General features: G+C 34.0%; 1 protein-coding gene across 2 annotated transcripts in view; it reads left to right on the forward strand.

Moving 5' to 3' along the window:
• The first annotated feature begins 413 nt into the window (after positions 1–413).
• MS3_00001763 (uncharacterized protein) overlaps positions 414–21,536 on the forward strand; it is a 42,451-nt gene continuing 21,328 nt past the window's right edge. The window contains exons 1-18 of one of the 2 annotated variants that reach the window (XM_051209246.1): positions 414–642; positions 672–808; positions 841–1,139; positions 1,173–1,380; positions 2,460–2,591; positions 2,719–3,089; positions 3,580–3,678; positions 5,749–6,054; positions 6,614–6,971; positions 8,234–8,493; positions 10,621–10,946; positions 13,870–13,993; positions 14,828–15,021; positions 16,337–16,577; positions 16,752–17,102; positions 18,840–19,187; positions 19,275–19,559; positions 19,648–20,037. In XM_051209246.1, the coding sequence (XP_051074688.1) occupies positions 1,284–1,380; positions 2,460–2,591; positions 2,719–3,089; positions 3,580–3,678; positions 5,749–6,054; positions 6,614–6,971; positions 8,234–8,493; positions 10,621–10,946; positions 13,870–13,993; positions 14,828–15,021; positions 16,337–16,577; positions 16,752–17,102; positions 18,840–19,187; positions 19,275–19,559; positions 19,648–20,037 (3,882 nt within the window). In that variant the 5' untranslated portion in view covers positions 414–642; positions 672–808; positions 841–1,139; positions 1,173–1,283. Of the gene's footprint in view, positions 809–840; positions 1,381–2,459; positions 2,592–2,718; positions 3,090–3,579; positions 3,679–5,748; positions 6,055–6,613; positions 6,972–8,233; positions 8,494–10,620; positions 10,947–13,869; positions 13,994–14,827; positions 15,022–16,336; positions 16,578–16,751; positions 17,103–18,839; positions 19,188–19,274; positions 19,560–19,647; positions 20,038–21,536 lie in introns of both variants that reach the window. The other variant, XM_051209247.1, reaches the window with a different exon arrangement.

The raw sequence follows: 21,536 nt of genomic DNA on the forward strand, positions 1-21,536 counted from the left end.
AATATTTTTAACCTTTCAATTCCGCCTTATCTCTACGTAATTCTTGTCTTCCTCAGCATCACCCCAGTTCACCGCACTATTTGGACCTACAGTTTTTCAAACTTAATATTCTAGTACTCTAGCTTAACGCAATCAAATACACCTTGGTTAATTGACTCTACAGTTGATCACAGTAAATCACCCAATGCTTATTTAAAAAAGGGAGTGACGAATAGTAGAAGACCACTGTCAACAAATGTCTCCTATCATATTGACAAAGGACCCAAGTACCAATGAATTCGCTGATTCCGTCAATTAAGTTCCAAAAGTCTGAAAAAACATTGCCAAATAAATTTGAAGTCAGACTGTCATAAAAAACTGTCAACTGAAAACAACCAAAGTTTTCGGAACTTTTATTTCATATAAAGAAGGGAGGGACATGAATTCAGGAAAACATTATATACTGGGCAGTCATTGTTATGTCGATCAAGCGACCTTCGCACGATATCAAATTAGAACGATGCTAGTCTTGCTCGCATTCTCTTTACTCCCCATCGTTTATTGTGACTTTAAATTAAGTGATTCCAAGCTCCTTCTGCCTTACTATAGTGTTAATCCCGTGAATTACACTCTGCATGGTAGCGAGGGGGCTTGCTATGAATGGTAAGGTGGTTAGTTTTTTAACACTGTAGGCATTCGGGCACACCGGAGGTAGCAGTAGTAAGCCCAATAGTATCATCTGAGAATGGCTGCTCTTCTGCTGCTGTTATAACTGCGGTCTGGCAATCACGGCACAGGGCTGTGGCCACCATATATGCCAAAATAATTAGTAAATATGTACACTTTTCAAAACATTTCTAGATGCTGATCACATTGTTAAGTGTGATGTAATCGTTGACGACATACATCGGATCGAAATCGCCACTACCACACAAGAGCTTTATCTGCATAATACACCAGTTTCTCTTGTAGTAACTGCTTATGATGAATATGGCAATACCTTCACGTCACTTGAAGGTGTACCATTTGAGTGGCGTATATTTGAAGACAAATATGAAGAGTTCGGAGACATTCAAGGTGTATTAAGATTTATCACGTGGAGGGAGTCGGAATATACAACTCCAAGTACAATGGCTTTACTTGAGTCGAAAGGAATGCAGGTTAGCTAATAACGATATATCTTATTCCTGTAGGGCTACATGCAACTAATAAGTGGCTTGCGTACTGGCTCTGCGGTCGTTAGTGTGGCTCTTCATGAGTCGATTTACAAAAGTGTATTACCCAGTCAGGTTCGTCTTCTCGTTATGGCTAATGCCCAATTGAGCCCAGCACTAGCCTATCTTGTCCCAAATTCCTTGCTGACTTTCACCGTACACGTTATTCAACAAGGTGATGACCAAGGTAAGTATTGTATTGTTACATATCTCTTCTTTACTGTACTAATTAGGAGTAATTATGGTAACATTACATTTCAGCAATTAGTTTCCACGCATAATCCTGTTATTTTGTCTTTGTGCTTTTACTAATCACCTGATTCACCGGGCTAAATTTTATTGCTCCAGTATTTAGCTGCAGGTTGCAATGCGGCCTTTGTAAGTTCGTGATCTCTAGCTCTTACATTGCCATCATCTCACCATGTAAAGCAATATAATTCTTTCATTTAGTCTTGCTTCATTGGATGTATTGTCTACGCTCTGGTTTCGTTCTCGTCTGGATTGTTTCAGATTTTTTGACGGAAGTGGCACATTTGAGTGTTGAAAATGTCATTTTCTGATTATCAATTAGCTGTTTCTGCTGGTACCCTACTTGAGCGTACTTGTACATGGACGTTTTATATCACGTTGTTTGGAGACTATGCGGTTGTATATAAATAATATATTTGTAATATCCCAAAGAGTAGAAAAATTGGATTTTCTGGCGTTTCGTGACTTCATGTAAGCCACTTATTCAGAGCATAAATAAACACTATTTGGTTATTCATTCTCTGAAGAAGTGGCTTACACGAAGTCACGAAACGTCAAAAAATCTAATTTTTCTACTCTTTGGGATATTACAAATATATTATTTACTCATAACAATCTACTCAATTTATTCAAAATTATCTAGTAAGATCTTGGTAATGATACCTTTATGCGATGTTATTCCAAAATAAATGTGTAAATACTGACATAATGCGATCCCAAGGTTTGTAGACCTTTAATTTACGGGGCTCACACATTTACCACAAAATATGTGAATTTTCGTGTTTTTCTGGTCAAATACTGCCCTAAAATTGATCAAAATTTAAAAGAACCATAATTAATAATCTTGAGAGATATCACAGTTTCATCTTTAAGCAATTGTTGAATAAGTTTAAGTGATACCCCAAAATGTAGTAAATTTCAAACAACCTGTTCATATATGAAATGTTTTGTATGAGAACTTTCATCATTTATTTAGTTAAATGAGTATAAATTTATATCCCACTCCTCATTTTTCAGAGGTCGCCATGCCATCTTTACAATACCACTTGCAGGTGAATGACACGAACTTGGCTGTTCTTAGCCCACTTGATGGTTCAACTCTTAAAGCTCTAAATTATGGTCAAACTGAAGTTACACTTCTTGATCGAAGTAAGTCAAATGTTTCAACATTACTCATTTATTCCATGCGTAATATAATTGAATTAAATTATGCCAATATGTGAACTAGCACCTCTCAACCTATTTTACTTTTAAATCAACCTTTATTTACTATTAGATGTCGAAGAAGCCCTAGAAAAATTGGACGAGGTTTTAAACTCTAAAGTCGATGATTCAGATCTTCGTCTGCCAAAACGGAGACGTCCAACTTCACTCATACAGATTGTAGAGCCAGCCTATCTGGGTTTTACACTCATTCAAAAGTCTACCAATAAAAACCCAGATATATGCCAACTGGCTTCATTTTTAAACTCAGGGTCATATGGTAATCAGGTTGCATCCGGTTCTTATATGCCTATTCGAAGATGGATTATGGAGTCAGGGAAAGTTTATGTCATCAATCTAGATATATATGATCGTAATAACCACCGTTTATATCCCTCAGACAATCTGCGACTGTCTCTTTATTTTCCAGAAAGCCACTTTGAGGTAAGACTATTTGTTTATTCTGATAGCTTTTCTAAGTGTTCCGTTTGTTGATGTACTGGACTAAACTAATCGACTGGTTTAATATGATGTATAGGTTTTTGTTGAGCTGTTTTGGTACTTGTGTTAATAGCATGGCAGTTTTGAATATGGCTATGATGTATATAAGTCTATTTGAAGTCTCACAATGAACAGTATGACATACATCTACATGATAAGATAAGATGCGACTTTAGTTCTAATGCTACTTACCTGTCAAATATTAATAATACGTATTACTACTTACATACTATTCTCAGTGTAGATCCCTGGTGAGACAATATACAACAGTGAGCAGTGCAAGAAGGTCTTGGTCTAATTTCTAACTGAATAATCATAAGCCTGGTATTGATGCTTTGTACATTGTATGATGCGATTGTTGACAGGTTCTGCGAATGCGCCACTTTGTTAATTTCTATAATATCCTACTCCAAATTTGTGACTTATGTTTCAGATCTTAAAATCTTCGTTAAATCAAACTTATGTCGTTGTTCGAGCATTTTCATCTGGTTCGGTGTCTCTCAAGGCTGTCTTAAGAGGTGTCGTAGATCAGGTACGTTCAATTGATTCGCATTAATTGAGGCGCGATATTTTGTATCCATCCAGTTTATAAAATTCACTTCCCTAAATGGTTTTTTACAGCGGTCATTGTCCATTCACAAGATAATAATACATCTGTTACTGATGTTCGGTTCTACTAAAGATATCAATTTGTTGATGCTTTTCACTTCACAATTTTTGGTCTTAAGTTTGAGAATTATATTGTTTCCAAAGCAGATTTCTTCTCAATAGTGGAAAGATGTCATCTCCAAAGTTGCCGATAATTTATGCGAAACATTTTACGACCATTAAATCTCAAAACGATCAATATGAACTTGGTTTTGTAATCCAAAACTTACTTTTTTGTCTTTGTCGTATCTGTAGGACTTTAGGGAGAAAAATTCCCATCTAGTGTAATCTGTTTAAGTTGCCACTAAAGGCCAGTTCGACCACGCCAAAGAGCTAATTACTGTCGGAAGTGACATTAGGAGTCATCTTACCATTCAGCCTCTTAATATTGATTCGTATACTAGATTTTGATGTTTCACTATTGTGAGAACTAATATTACTATCTGAGTGTATAAACCTCAGTGAATGGAGCAGAATTGAGTTCGAACTGATGACCAACTCTTATTCATGGAGAACCACCTTCGTCTTACCAATTTTCTCCACAAAAGACCCTACAACTACTGCAAATAAAATCTATTTAGTATGCCAAGTGTTTTCACAGGAAACAACACTTTTAATAACTGTATCCATCTCAAAAAAATTTTCCTAGTATAAATTCATCTACTTTTCGTAAATAAGTGCACATAAATAAATTAAAGTGATTTCGGTTTACCATACGCAAACATATTCAGTTGTTATATGGTTGGTTAAGATGCATTAAAAATTATGAATAAACTGATATATTTTCAAGGATTTATGGCTCTCAGTCAGTCAGTCAGCTACAACGTAGGACCAGGCACATATATGCATCGGTCCAAGTTACCATACCTCATAAACACAACAAGATGGACACCAGATTCATAAAACGAGTTAATTCAGAGGTGGTAATACATAAAAGAAAGATTACAATAAGGATATAGTACAGGAAGGAAGAGTTAGTTAGTAGAAAGAAAGATATGAAGTGATTTTAATCTCTTAGCTTAAGGGAAGACAGGGAGTGTATACACCGACGCCATTGTGATCGACTCTGAGCCATGTCACCAAGAGTCTCCAACCATTGGTTACGATAGTCACGTGGACCCCAACCAAGTAGTCTGCATCTCCCAACATGGCTCAGACTAGAAGTTAGTGACTTCAAGCACTGATGCCACGTTTTGGTTTGGCCGCCCCTAACTTTCTTCCAACCATCCCGAACACCGGTTTGCATTGCACGTCGTGGTAATCGGTGTTCGGGCATACGTAACACATGGCCCAACCATCTCAGTCGATGAAGATTCATAACCTCATCAACTGATTTACCATCATTCCCTAATATCCTGCGTCTGACCTCACTATTACTTACCTGGTGATCCCAGCAGACGCTAGCAATATTTCTAAGGCATCTGTGTTTATTTATCCTAGCATAACAGTTAAATAAATATTTCTGCTACCAGCTTCAAAAGTAATCTTTTTCCGGATTTGAAATGAATCACTTCTAACAATGATTTAATTTACAGATAGTAGGTGTGAATGTACTTTCATAGTTTTCACCTATTGATTTTATCATTGTCTCTGTTCCCACCACGATTACAAATAATTCTTTTTCACAAACTGTTTATGCTAATGTGGAAAAAATATGGTCAAACCTACTTACGTGTTGCAATGTCTTTGAATAATTTTCTAACCATCATTATGGAAACGCAAAACTTAACAGCTAATATGATCGTAGTTATCTTGGCAACCACTGATTATTATTTTGAGAACCGCAATTCATACATAATTCCGGTTCTTAAATCGATTTACTTTTAAGACGAATGAAGCATTCGATAAAAGTTATTACTTTTTTCGTTACTGTGAAATAGACAGTGGTGTAACAGAATTCTTTTATTAGATATATGAGTAAGTGCCCTGTTCTGTTTGCTTATTTTTTTATAAGGACGGAAGTGTTGTGGAATTCAATTCAACCATAACCGGCGATCAAGATGTGACCATTTACTCTCCTATCAAAATCTATCCAACACCAGTCATTTTACCGTGGTCTACAGAACTACTATCGTCTAACCTCACACATTCTATTCCTGGTTACCATCTACGAGCTAACGGAGGTTGTGGACAATATAGATGGACAGCTTTATCTCTCCGCGCGTTAGAACATCATTCTGATCCAGGCAAATTACCGAACCCTGAATTACTCACTAACACAGTTGTGTCCATTACTAAAACAGGGGTTATATCAGCTCTAGTAAGCTTATTTTTATACGTTGCATGATTTGCATGTTACAACTTGTATCATGTTTGTATTACATTCTTGTAAAGATTATTATATAGAAATCAATTTGTTATTGTGTGGCTAGTTAGCAAATTCAATCTTCTCGCCCAATAATTTGCAGTACTTTATATTTTTATTTGAAAGGTTACTTTTTTATTGTTATCGTTTATAATCAGTGCGAAACAATGTAGCTTTGCATTTGCTACAATTGTGTAAATGACACTAACTAAACCGGTCATATAGCTTAGTGAATAAATAGGTGTATTCGATTCTTATTCACTATGTTGTAAGCTTCAGTTTCACTTCACATACTTTCTGTAAAACAGCAAAAATATTGTTGTTTGCTTACGATAAACACTGTACACAGGACGTCGTTCGATTAAAAAATTATTGGTTGAATACGAATTCTGTAAATTCAGTGTGTTTAGAAACTATAACTTTTACGCATAATTAGTGGTTAATGCATGATGAAAATTGTTAAATAATGTTTTTGAGTCTCATAATAATACCTTTTGTTTAAACCACATTCTAGAATCCCGGCGAATCTATCATAGTTGCATCTAGCTCTTCGAATCCTCAACTTTGTGGACATACTGTAGTTTATGTGCGTCCACCTTCTGAAATGAAATTTGTGTATGAACGCAATGAAGTTCTAATCCCACCTCGTCGTAATGCTAAGTTTATTGACGAAGAATTAACGAGGAGTTATCCGAATCAACCAACAAATGAGGAATGGAGTATACAAGATCCCTCTGCCGTAGAATTCGACTTGGAACATTTAGCGATAGGATTAGCTGTTCTTGATTCTGATGGTCAAAGTATGACGGATTGCAGAAATTTAAACATTGAAATTCATGCAGCCGACTCTAATGTTGTGAAGATCATTCCAGGTAGGTTAGTTCGATGGTGAATTTCGCTTCTACCAGACCAAGACAAATATTAGTTTTTCAAAATTCACAGTCTTTAACTCAATGATTTGCCTTTAATAGCGTCATTCAACGATTTGTCATATAGGGAGTATTAAGATTTCTTTTTTTCTTCTTGGTGTTTTGAGAACCGTTATTAATCCAGTTGTGCTAACCTTAGTATTCATGAAAAGAAGATAATATATCAATTATATATCCGTGTACGCAGTTTCAAGTCATTTTTTCGTGTGAAGGTTGATGATACTGTTCAATTATCCAAACCTTAATAAATGGGACAAGGTCCAAAGTATAGTTTAATAGTTGCGAATCAAGTGACTTGTCCAATCTCTGAGCCACTGATCCACAGGCATCTTCAGTCAACAAACCATGAATAAACGTAGAAAATCATAAAATACCCATCATAATTTCTTTGCTTTCTTGGATCGATAATTATGTGCTTGCTGGGAATGGCTATGTTTTGAAGTATATTACTAAGTATATCTTTGTTAAATCCCTCCGAAATGTTTCGAGTTATAATAACCTATAATTTTATCTTATCTGTAACTGAGTAAACTAGTATAAAAAAACATGACCACTAGCCATAAGAATAGGTTTTTAATAAAATAACTGATTGGGTGTCATAAAGGGTTTTAAGTTATCAGTTTTGTAAGCCACTTTTCAACGAATGAAACACTTGACTGTTAGGCATAATTCAAGAGCTTAATAGATTAGTTCATAAGTTTATACTAGGAAACTTATGCAGTAAGCAGAAGTGAAACTGACAGAATAAAAAAGTATTAGAATGGATAATTAACATAAATCATCAGTTTTAAATAGAATGAAAGGATAGAAGAACACAAACAAAGTAGATATTGGCAGAAATGTATACTAGTCCAAATTAACACCTTATATCCTCAACACACTAAAATGTAAACAGTTGGAAGTAACAATAATACAGTAGTAGAGAAAAACTGACAATATGAAGCGTAAGTGCAAAAAAAGCTAATAAAGTCTGGAATTATTTTTGACACAAAAAGGGATCGTCTTGTATTATATATTTATCTGGGGTGGTAGTATTTAACGTATATTATGGCCTCTACTATTAGTTTTTTCTACTTTGTAAAAAATTGCTTTATAAATCCTTTTGTTTCAGTTGAGATATAAGTATGTTTCTCTGTTTTTTATAATTTATTCCTCATAAATTTATTTTGTGTAGTAATCTATTTTACTGGATTAAAATTGTACAGGTTTTCATGCCCCACGACTTAATTCATCTGCTGAATATGGATTATTTGATTCTAACGAATGCTTACATTTTTATGTGATCGGAGTTAACGTTGGTTTCACTGAAATTAAAGCAATTTACAATCCATCACCAGTTAACAAATTTGATGAATCTGTTGTAATTGTTTCACGTGTTCATGTTGCCGCATATCGTAAAATCAATTTTATTGATCCTGTTTCTGAAATAACTCCTGTTGCAATAGGTTCAACTCGAAATATGCTAGTAAGTACAGAAAATTAGTATTCAATTCAATGAATATATTCAGCCAATCACAAATTGCTTGATTAGTAGTGTTAGTTCAATAAGAAGCGATTTATTTGACTTTCAACTAGTTGTTGATTAGACATTTAAACTCTAATCTATTTCCTTCAATTTAAACCAATGGGTAGTGTCACTAACTCCTATACAAAATGAGTATGGTATAAAGTCTAGTATTGTATTCAATTACCTAGTAATCTAATCATTGTAGTAATTATTTTTCTTCTCTATTTTATCAATGTTCATTATCAGGTAAAATCGTGCAATGCTAAATAATTAACTCTTGTTTTATATAAACTGTTCTTGATTTATTAAAAAGCTTTTCCAACCACAGATAATATTTATTAAATCAGTGTTATTATTATTATTGTTAGCGATTTTATTCAATATTATATTTTTGTCACAATATACAATTCTCAGCACAAAATATTTCAACAAGTTCCCTTTTCTTACTTCTTGGTCAATCTTGACGATAAGTATTAAGTGATCACCAGTTAGATGTTAGCAGTTCAGGAATCGACATCTAATTAACGTTCATTCTTTAATGGACATAATGATGTATTAAGCGAAACAAAAACAAAAAACTTATTGAAATATTTAGATGTAAGGAACAGGTAGCCTAGATATTCAGGTACACTTCCAAAGTTCGAGTTATGCGTTGACCATAGTTTTGGCTTCATAAATTCGCTTTTTTTGAAAATTATGATAAGAAGGTAAATGTTGAAGAAAAGTATTTTTGAAATAACAAATTATTTGAAAAGAAAAACAAATGCTATTATGTTAATGTAAATTTAACCGAATATATCTTTATTTAGTGAAGATGTTTCTAATTAGTTCACTTCTATCTATGTTAAGTAATTTCAATATTTTCTGAAGAGTAGATTTGTATAAAATAGTTGATGAAATTCTATTCCGTATGGTATTTATTTATTTAAACACATAAATATTAGTACAAAGGGGCACCGAATGCATATGTGTCACACAAGTTACTTGATTTGTATGTCGGCTATGATACTGTCCGGGTACCCAGACCGGAACACGGGGTTCCTTAGGAGGTTACACTCGGTGCCTTCGACTTAAAGTTCTGACCCACAAGACAGTGGAGCAACGTCAGAAGATGCAGTCCCATGGTGGCCGGTGATCAACGATTGGTTCATACACTATTTATTCATTCAGGATCCTGAAGCCCACGTACACCATTGGTTTGGAATCAGGGTTTTCCAACTCCCCTAGGTAGACCCTGTGTCCATTGACCTGGCTAAAGCGTCCTCTCAATTTCGTAAACAACACCCCTCCGTGAGAATCCAGTGAGAAGGACTTCCCTGGCAGTGGCTTTATACGCGTTGCCGTGTGAGAGTATTGGGAGAGGGAGAGCGGACTCTCACCACCCTCGGTCGTACTAGGGCATTTGGGGCATTCCGTATAATAATAAATATATAGAATGTTAAATATTACATGATAACGATTATAAATCTAATATTTTATCCTTTTTATATAAAATACATAAATTATTTTGTAAAATTAACGATAAACTTCCATAAAACTAGATAATTCATGTAAGATGACCCGAATAGAACGTTTTCGAGAATTTCTAGTAGAATTATCACTGAAACAAATGCTTTAGTTGAGTACTTTTTAAAATTTCTGGTGAACTTCTCTAAATAATTTCAAAGTGGATGTTTTCTTTAGAGTTCAGTTTTATCTGCCACATCGTGATTAATGTGTCAAAGGTTGAACAGACTAGATTCACTGATGGCGACTAACCTTGTGAAGAATTAACGAAGTTCTATTTGAAAATTGTATGACCGGGGAATTTTTTTATCCATGTCTTTGAAATCAGAGCGAAGTGATTCTCCTCACTTGGAATTGTACAATTTACACAATCTTTGTCTACTGTATAGGTAAAACATACCAACGCCACGACACATGATCAGATTTTCATTATCCTGTATTTCCTGCATTCTGTAATGATCGAACACAAGAAAGGTCATTGATGTATGGTGTGGTGATTTGTTGACGTTTAACTTATTTACATCATATTTTGATGTAATTATTTCATTATTCTATAATGATTAATGTTATTGAACCTAGGTTACACATGGGCCACAACCATGGCCTTTACAACCATCAGAACATTACGTCAACGTTTTTCCCCAACCCGACGCAGATAATGATATTTCATCACTTCCAACATTGATTAGTGAACCACATTTCTCTAAAACAGTTTATCAAAAGACTAACTTTGACAGTGAAGCTAAACCAATTCAAAGTTATATGGATCAAGTTGAAGGTCATGTTCGCTTGGTTTCATTTAACCTTCGTTGTGAAAGTATTGGGTTGTTTGAGTTTGTGATTGAAATTGGAAATCGTCCCACCCCCTCTAATCTACATCCCATGGTTCTGTCATCCAAGTTCACGTAAGCTTTTTTTCAATGTACAAGATAATTGACCGATCTACGTTTCTTATAACATTGATAATGCAGCCGAGCTTTGGTCTATTGGTTTATTCACTCGAATTAAAATCAGGAAACCATAAGTTCATATGTTACTCCATCTCCAGAGGATCGAGTGATTAGTTAGTTCGATTTGCCTTTCTCATAGCCTGTCATACATATATGGATTATTAAATCATGTTCTTATAGTAGATTAGACATTAATTTGAGTGAAAATCTCTCTAGTCAACACACACCTGCTCACTGAGGTAAGGTTAAGCATTTGTAAAATAATGGAGAACAAAAAACAATTCATTGTAGTAAAAGTTTACCTTCACAAATTTACATGCTTGCTTTGCTCGATGAAATCCTCCGCACATATTTTCTTATAAACACCTACCCTATTTATCAATAATAAGTAGCATATTTTAATTAGTTAAATTTGTCAGAATTTATTCGAAAAAAATTTCCAGAGGATATTTGTTTTTTAATGTGTATACAGATTAGACATATTACTAGCAATCATAATTTGTTGTATTATTTACTTCTTGAATATGATGAAACAGGCATATCACAGTTACCGGCTGATCTACCAATTTAATACATTATGTGTTATGGATAAAAATGTAGTCAAAATAGAGATAGGGTGTAATGAATATATGAAGTGTTTGGTACAGTAGTGGAGTAAAGTGTATGGTTGACATAAATGTAATCTAACCGGATTGTTCATTTGTTAACAAATGTACAATTAGAAGCCTTATCTTTGGGGATAAAATTCCGTGACATAAGTGAGAAAATTAATAAAATCCTTAACCGAATTGTCTCTATGAATAAATGAAGTGAACTCATTGCATGGAGTGATAATTGTGATGTATTATTGGGATACGGATTTAGTATAAGTAAACTGTGTAAATGTCTTTGGCCAACGTGGACAAACAGTGCGAGCATATTATGCATGCGAGAAGAAGGAAGTCTCTGTTGACGATGCTGCCACCATTGAATTGCTATTTCCAGTCTGTAAAGAAAGTGAGCAGACCCAAACAGTCAACCACTTTCTGATGGGCAGCCGATCACCGCTACCAATCGCCGCCACCTCTCCGAAAAATTTAAATATACCGCACACCACCAACTGAAATCACACATGTGCTCAAGAATGAAAACTCAACTACAATCACCCTAGCACACTCTAGCGCTTTCACAAATAGAAAACTGAACAACAAAAATATTCACAATCTTCACCGTTATAAGATCAGTCAGTGCAAAGTGAATCTACAGTACTCTGTACTTAACAAATATCTTGATATGACTAATGACTTATTATACGAGGGAGAAAATAAATGTTGATATTCAACTAGCGGTACCTTCGTGTAATATCTTGCAATAGCCTATAATAATTCCGGATTGCCAATATATCTCTCGATAGGTATATATATATGTACAAAAACTACTTGTAACCAAAAAACAAATAAGACTAATTGTTCTTATTTATTTTCACGTACTAGACAAAACATTTTCAATTGAAGATTTCATATACCTTAGTTGTCCAACTTATCCTTCATCTCCTAGTAATAGAAATAATATCATTCCAAAATCTACTAAACTAATCAACTATATATATGGAACTCAAATATAGTATCATTTCCCAATCAAAAAATAACTTGCTTGTATTTTGTGCCCCTTGTTTATTCTAGTTATTCTTAGTTCAAAATGTATTTAACCGGTTGAATTAATTTCTTGCTATAAAGTAACCAACTATACCCTGTCTCTCTATTATGTATTCTGACTACATTTAAATGAAATAATATAATCAATCCTGTACAGTCCAACTCTTAACAATTGGTTCACGATTCTAGTTGTGCTTTGAACAAACTTATGGGGAATTCATACCTTAGTAAATTTTGTACTAGTCATCAATTAACTGATAACGCTTGAAAACAATTCTAATTGTTTAGTAGCTTTTCAAAATGAATAAGTTCTTGAGGAAAAGAATTTAATGGATTTATAAACTCTGAGTAAAACTACATGTTATTTACCATTATCTAAAGCGTTGTTGTAAATTGTCTTCTCGGTAAAGTCACTCAGCTGTTGGTCATGTGAGAAATAGCAATACGCATTATAATTGTTAGTTAATTAAACTAGTATCACGTATATATGAGTTAGCATCCTATTAGGGTCTGTAGTTTAAGTGTTCACGCACGAGACCGAAGATCTTGGGTTCAATTCCGGCCTGCGGGGTCGTGTATATGCACTACTGAGGAGTCCCATATTAGGAAGTAACAATCGTCCAGTGCTTTCAGGTTTTTTAATGGTGGTCTAACTCAAATTGATTTAGGATTTCAATAAAAAACCGTTTGTTCTGAAGAAATATTACCTTTTTGTCAAGAGAAAAATAACAATTACCTGATCGACCGTCTCAATCCAAGACAAAGAATTTATCTTAGCTATTTTTGTTACTTCTTGGTGTTACAATTAGTTTCTTTATAATATATCTTAGTCATCCACCTGTCAACCAAATAAAATCGAGATGTGTTCGTAAAAAGAAAGTAATAACCTTACATCTGGCAAAAGCTCATTGATATAACGGGCAGATATGTTGTACAACTACACTGATCATTTAATAACTTTCAACTTTGATTATTTTATTTGAAATAACTGTTCTTTCTAATTTGATTAAATATGGTTCCAAGATGTGATTTGTTCGATGGGCTGTCGATGATTATATCTATCGTATATATATACTTGACTTATTATATATCCAGCTACTTCAGTTTAGTATATCTATTCATCAATAGCTCTATAGTAATAGATAAATGATCAGTGTGATTTTAACAACCGTTTTTAGTGACCGTATTTCACTTCACTTGTAATAAATTTCCTAATTTTTTTTTTAAAAATTTGATTTTCTCAGAATTATGTGCGATGTCGCAGTCAGACTACAGTTACTACCTGTCTTCCAGTTTCCTTCATTACCTCTACACTTTCCACCTTGCCCATTGGTTAACATATCTTCCAATGACTGGTCTCATGATAAGGTAAACTATCCGTACATTTCGTTTTTTATTACACTTGTAGTATATGTATAGCAGATGTGTATAGACCAAAATGAATTTTTATTGTAGTGATAGCATTGTTAATGAATCTCTTAATAGGTTCTTTTAGAAACATTTAAGGAAAATATGTGTAACTATTGTGAGTGCAAACGTTTATTTCATTGATATTACTGTGACGAATATGGATTGGTTTATAGTGTAGATTATCTATCTAATTATTTCAGTGATAATTCTAAGAGTTGTTCTTGGCATGCTTTCAAATCACATGTTTATCGACTGATTATATTTACAATGGAAAAATTAATCATGCAAAACTTTCAGTGATTGAGATAACAAATCGGAATAACTTGTGTAGAAAGTCGCTTATGTTAACACATAGAGTAACAGAATTAGAAACTTTTTTGTTTGTAATTAATCTACTCTACTGCATGAACCAGTCATTTAACATTTCTATCAATGTGACTTTCAATTACTTTCAAGATTAGATTTGTACGCTTTACTGATGCGTGTCAACTAACATAAAATGTAGGACTCAGAACTCCTTGTTGATTATATCGAAATATATCAGACATACCTCTCTTGTGATGTCAAGTGACCACCATTCAAGTTGGTAAATAGAATTTGATCAATGTAAGGGATTAAACTAACAGGGAATCGGTTAATTCTCAATGATCAATTAATATATATGTTGTATGTGTTTTACTTGCCATTTAACAGTTAAACAGCTAAATTAAAAAACAATCATCACTTGATAATTTATATCTTATCCATGCCTTATGGTTGATTTCCTTCTCTTATTTTCGTCAATCATTTCAGTTAATTTTACCGAATACAATCCCAACTGTTATTCACTTAATTTTCTTTGGATCAGAAAGTCAAGAATTAGAATCAGTTGATTCACTTATATCTAATGTGGTTATTTCTTCAATTGATGATGATGGGGGAACTACAGAGAAATTACAATTAGTTCAATATGTGAATCCTCCTGTACAGATGGATTACCCAGATTAGTAAGCTCTATCAAAATTCTTTCTGATCATAATTCTCCTGGATACAAATACAAGAACCAGGATATAATAAATCTTATTAATATCTTTTCTTCTTACCTCCGTATATATATATATATATAGTTGCAGCCAGAACAACTGGTGAAGCCTATTGGAGAGACCTAGTGGTCCTTCTAGAACGGACTCCATTTTTTCGAGGCTCACAAACCTACCGCATGAATGCGATTTAGTGGGGATCGCAGCCCCACAGGTCTTTGCATGCATAATGGTATCGCACCAAAAGAACGAGTAAAGAAGTTTGCGAATTTACTTGCCCTGGATATGTGTAGTCTACTTGCATACTGATTAACACACGAACTTTGATACGAGTACCACTTGACATACATATACCCTGTGAGCAAATATACGTCACATGCACACCGGTAACAGATTTTACCCCATGCATCCCATAGCATACATATAGGTATATTCACCCACCTGGGAGGATAGATATTCACCAAATCAAAGAAAACGTATTTGCTACCCCAGACTGACTCGTACACATATAAATATCAATCACACCATGACTACCGCCCCATTATTTTCTGATACATACATAAACATTAGCACTCTCTCAGGGGAGGTTGTTGGTCGTCCCGCCGTAGTATTTCTTACCACCCCTTTTTATTGTGTCTTCGACCTGATGGATAGGCCGCTGATTTTATTAGATGTAGGGCAGACATTTTTGCAGCTCGACGTTTCCTTTGTACGACACCGCATGCGTACCCTTTACATGTACCTATATACTTGAACTACATAGGTCCGATAACTTCTGCAATTCTCATACATAAGCACACACATCAGGTAGCTCAAGCGGTAAACTAAACCCCGAGTTTAGAACCCAGGTTGATCAGATACAACAAAGTGGGTGGTCGGTCCGACCTCTGTGACCTCCTAAGTCGTCTAGTAGGGTTGCCCCACGATCCAGCAGCTCCACGAGGCCCTAAGTCGGATTTTACTGCCATATATATATATATATATATATATATATATATATATATATATATATATATATATATATATCACAGTTTTAGCCGATAAGTAGCTGTATTAAACAGTCTAACTTCTAGGGCTGGTTACCGGGAGCCTTAAAAAACAAACGTCATAGGATCTTAGCCATTCTAATGAATTCATTTATGTTTACCCATTTTTACTAAATTATATCACTTTATTTTATGCACCCCCTACGGAAAATGTTCCAATGTTTAAATCAAAACGTTTCGTTTCACTGATAAATGAAGCTTATTTTGATTATTTTTCTATCTTGCTCTTTTTTCAGCGATAAAAGATCTTCCAATCGTCCTATGCATTCGCGGCCTTATTTTTTAATTACACCAGCTAACTTTGGTCATTCTTCTGGTAGTCTTGCGGTTCATGTTACAGTTCATCCAAGTTTACCTAACAGATATGTTCCATTTTTACATGGTATTCAGAGCCTAAAGTCTATTTTAAATATATATTTGAGTCCAGTGATAAACGCGGTTCCTAGTCAATTAATTAAGTTATTTTATCATCCAGAGGTAATTTCCAATTATTTTTTTCTTTGTGATTCCTCTTCCGATAAAGTAAAATATTAACACGTTTTCAATTTATTTGTAATTTAGTTTACTAAATTATATGAATTTTTCAGCTATGCGATTCAATACTTTTATTTCATATTTGCATGCATATGAATATTGTTTTTTTCTTTGCAGGCTTCATCTACTGTGGATATTCATGGTGGATCTGGTTATTACTACCTGGACAATTCAGACAATCTAACAGATCGACATCACTATCCAATTCGTTTATCTGAGAAATTAAATAAACCATTTATATCAACCAATACTATACTGTATATCATGCCGAGACGGACTTACGAAATACAACCAAAACATGTTGGTCGTGTAACAATTCAAGCAATTGACTTATGCTTTCCATCAACAAAATTAAACCTACCAAATGAATATAACCTTAATCCATCACAAGCTGAATTTAATGTAGATGTAATTGGTCTTAGTGTATTAAATCTTCGAGTTCATAATCAAATACAACTTGGTGATGAGGTTGGTCTAATTCTGTGTTTTGTTTGTTTATTATTTATTAGTAATTTTATAAAATTTAATTAAAATGTATAAACCTGCTTCGGTTTAGGCACCCCGGGTAGTATCCCAGCCCTTACACAAATCGATTGATTTATGTAGCGCATATCTCTTTGGTGCCTTCTTGTACTAATGTTTATGTGTTTAAATAAATAATAAACTAAATTTAATAATATTTTCTAGATTATCCACTATTCATTGAAATACTAAAAGAAATAACTATTTCTAAATTGTGACTGACTTTTTATTCTAGTCAATTTTTGTTATCGTTGTTGTTGTTACTGTCAATTATTTCATAGGACTAATTATATTAGGTTATCAAGTATATGAAATATTAGTTAAAAACAAACATATCTGTATAAGTGTTATATTATGTTTAAAGTTTCAGAATGTTTTAAATAAATAAATGACAGAAATTATATAAACAAGAATTTACATAAATGTATTGTTATTTTCTTCAATCTAGTCTACATTAATTATGCATATCATATTAGAATAGAATTTGACACAAATGTAAGTATCAGTTCTAGTTTTGAATGTAGATTGTTCGGCTAAATTTCATAAATTACAGTTTTATATTTTACATCCTAAAATTGTTTATATTACTCTACTATTTAATAGATTGATAGACTTTTATTAACTTATTTCAATACCTTATCTGATATAACCTCCCTCAAATACCCTGATACGACCGAGGGTGGTGAGAGTTCGCTCTCCCTCTCAAAATACTCTCACATAACCACGCGTATACAGCTACTACCAGGGAAGTCCTACTCACTGCCTTCTCGCGGAGAGGTGTTGTTTACGAAATTGAGAGGACGCAAAGCGAATATGCGGAGTTTTAACAGGGTTAGTGGAGTTAGGGTCCACCTAGGGGAGTTTGAAGACAATGATTCCAAACCAATAGTGTACATGGACTCCATAATCGTGAAGAAACAAACGGTATATGAACCAATTGTTGGTCACTGGCTACCATAGAACTGACACTGCTCCACTGCCTCCGGTTGTGGCCCTCTAAGGGACCCCCTGTTTCGGCCTGGGCACCCGCACAGTATCATAGCCCACACAACTCAAGTGACTTGTGTGGCGCATATGCATTCGGTGTCCTTTTGTACCAATATTTATGTGTTCAAATAAAATAGAATAAATAAACATGATATCATCTATAAAATCTATGATATTCCTGAATAATGGATAATAAAAACGTTCAATTAAATTGCTTGTATAATCATCTTACACTATTCAACTATGTGTTTAAATCTATTTGATACATATGTGCGATAACCTATGATTCTTAACTTCGACTTCAATAACAGTGAATAAGACGTCTTCCTATACTCTTTCTCCTTGTTCTCTAATCAGCTATAAAATCCAACCTTTGTTTAGATTTATTTCACCAACAATAATGAAGATTACCTAGGCAAAAAATGAAACATTTATTTAATATAAATTACAAAACAGATGATTCTTACAACTTATTGTGGTGATTCGCCATTTCCAACACTACTGAACTCGATTCGGTCTGTGCAACTAGCCTTCACAAAGCAGATTCATTCGCTTACATACAATTTCATCATTATATTAATTATTTTTAATGAATAAACCGATATTAACTCGAAAAGTGATCAACAATTAAATTATGTCTTAAAAATTAATTTTTTAGCAAATGATCAATGTCTTATCATTGTTTTCCTAATCTAGGTTACTGCTTTTATAGAGGCCATGGGTACAGATGGAATCACATTACCATCAAAGTTTGCACGTTTATTGAAGTTGTCAATCATCAGTGACCATGTCACTCATTCCACATCTACTGGTCATAAAGAGTCATCACATGACTCAAAAAGAATACTTAGCGTACCCGAAACAAATGTTCCTTCAGATTCATTTTGGATTTGTAATTCATCAAATGCTGAAGAACCTTGTTCTGGTCAATTTACAGTCCGAGGTATTGCTCTTGGTACTTCTAGACTAATGGTAACTTCGATAGTACCCGGTTTATTGCAAAGTAAATCGATTACTATTCAAAGTAACGTTGTTGAGATTCAGGTAAGCTCAAAAGAATGTCATACTTTTTTGAAGTTCGCTTTAAAAACCAAACATTCGTTATGTTCTCTGTTTCTTTTTTCATCTTAGGTGTTTGCACCATTACGTTTGACTCCATGTAACTTCAATATTCTTCTAGGAGCGGAATACGAACTTCATGCAGTGGGTGGTCCTAGTCAAGCTTCATTGGAATTTATTCCTGAGTCTATCTCAAGTCGTATAACAATTGTTAAGACAAACCCTTCCAGTGTCTTAATACGTGCATCTGAATCCTTAGGTTTGGCGAATATTCGTGCTCGTGCAGTAGGTATGACAGGGAATAGACCTTCTTCAAGTTTAGATGAAAAGCATGAGGATTATGTCATCTATTCAGAAGTATGTTATACTTTGAATTTGTAAAATTATTCATAAAGTTATAAATTACTAAGTCTCTAATTGAGCAACATAAAAATTTCTTTTCCAGACAGTTTGCAACATTCATATTGTGGCGTTGTCTGGTGTGCGAATTAGATGCCCACTTGCTAACTTGGATGAAATTACTTCTCAAATCTCTGATTCTTCCAATGCTCATTTCCCAGAATTAACTAATTCAGATAGGTCTGATCAACATTTTCTCCTTGCATGCCCTCCTGGACGCTCTGGCGATTGTGGTTCAACACCGTTATGGGTTGAAGGTACACCATACAGTCCTTATTATTCTAACGACCAGTCAAGATCGAATATTGTTTCTCCTTTGGGAATGGCTGCTGTCAATCCTCCATTACGCTATCGTTGGCATTTGAATCCACCTGAACCTAACTCTATTGTTCGTTTAGAGTATTGGCTTGATCGATTCGGTGTTAATGTGGATGAAGTAAGCATTATATTGCAACATGAAATAATTGATATACTGTTATTCTTTTAATGCAAAAAATACATGTAATTACGTCATCTTAGTATGAATTTCGATGATGGATGCCTTAACAAGCCATAAATTTTTATAGTTTCTCATTTTATTAACTGATACGAATTACCGTTGATAGATTCCGATTCTTTGCATATCTTACGAAATATGTTATATTTGATAAAGTGAATGTTTAATAATAAAAAAAGCAATTGCTATGCATATTAGTCATTAATGGTATGAACTTTTTTTCATTATTGAAAAACGCATAAGAGTGAAGTCGCTATGTTATTATTGTTTATTTATTTGAACATATAAATATTGGTACAAAGGGGCACCGAATGCATGTGCGCCACACAAGTCACTTGATTTGTGTGTGGGCTATGATACTGCCCGGGTACTCAGACTGAAGCAGGTGGTTTTCTTAGGGGGGCCACACCCGGAGTCTTTGACCTAAAGTTCTGATCCACAAGACAATGGAGCAACATCAAGAGATGCAGTCCCTTGGTAGACATTGACCAGCGATGGGTTCATACACTATTTATCCCTTCAGGATCCTGAAACCCTGGAAGAAACACCTGTTAATTTCAGTAAAACTATAGTGTTTTTGTTATAAATTTTGCCCTGTTAATTATCACGTGACAAAATCGCCAGTCCGTGTACCGACTTATATGACCTTGTTCTTGTGCTAAACCAATGATTCGTCAAGACAGCACTAGTAGCTTTGTGTCAACTCTAAATCGTTATTGGTGGTTCTCGCCTAAACATGCCTGTTTGAGTCCAGAACACAAATCTCAGCTTCCACTGTATGAACCATGTATTTCACAGTTTATATAAAGGCATCACACCATAAAATAAAAATAAAAATTATACAGGATCAAGCTAAAAAGCGGCTGTTATTGTGAGAGACTGTAACTCATAAATTGGGTATAACTTGAGGACAGTAAATCTCATAATAATAGCCAATAAGCAAATTGAAAGCTTATGATAAATGAAGTATAAATATATAGAATTTATTATATGTGAAAATTATGTTTGAAATATTCTCAGCGATTGAAATATAACTAATTCCAACGTTTCGTCCAGCTAACTTGCCTGGACTTCTTCAGGGTAATAATCAAAATCAAAATTACCAAAGACATATATAGCTTATAACAATCAGGATTATACTGTGTTAAACCAATCATATTTGGATGTTGATTTTTTGTAAAATAGGATAAAATGAGTCAGTTAACTACAAATCATGTGAAGAATTCAACTATATAGAAATAATTAACTGAGTAACAAATCGTATGTGTGTGAGTGTGCAGGTATGTATGTATGTGTAAGAGATTGATATGAAGGAATAAATAAATAAATAAAGTTCAAGTTCAAGGTTGAAAAATTTTTTGATAATGAAACATCGATGTACATGTCAAAACATAAATTGTATTGTTTAAAAAACTCATTGAATTCATTCAAAAATAATA

Source organism: Schistosoma haematobium, chromosome 1 (genome assembly GCF_000699445.3).
Source record: "Schistosoma haematobium chromosome 1, whole genome shotgun sequence".
Taxonomy (NCBI): domain Eukaryota; kingdom Metazoa; phylum Platyhelminthes; class Trematoda; order Strigeidida; family Schistosomatidae; genus Schistosoma; species Schistosoma haematobium.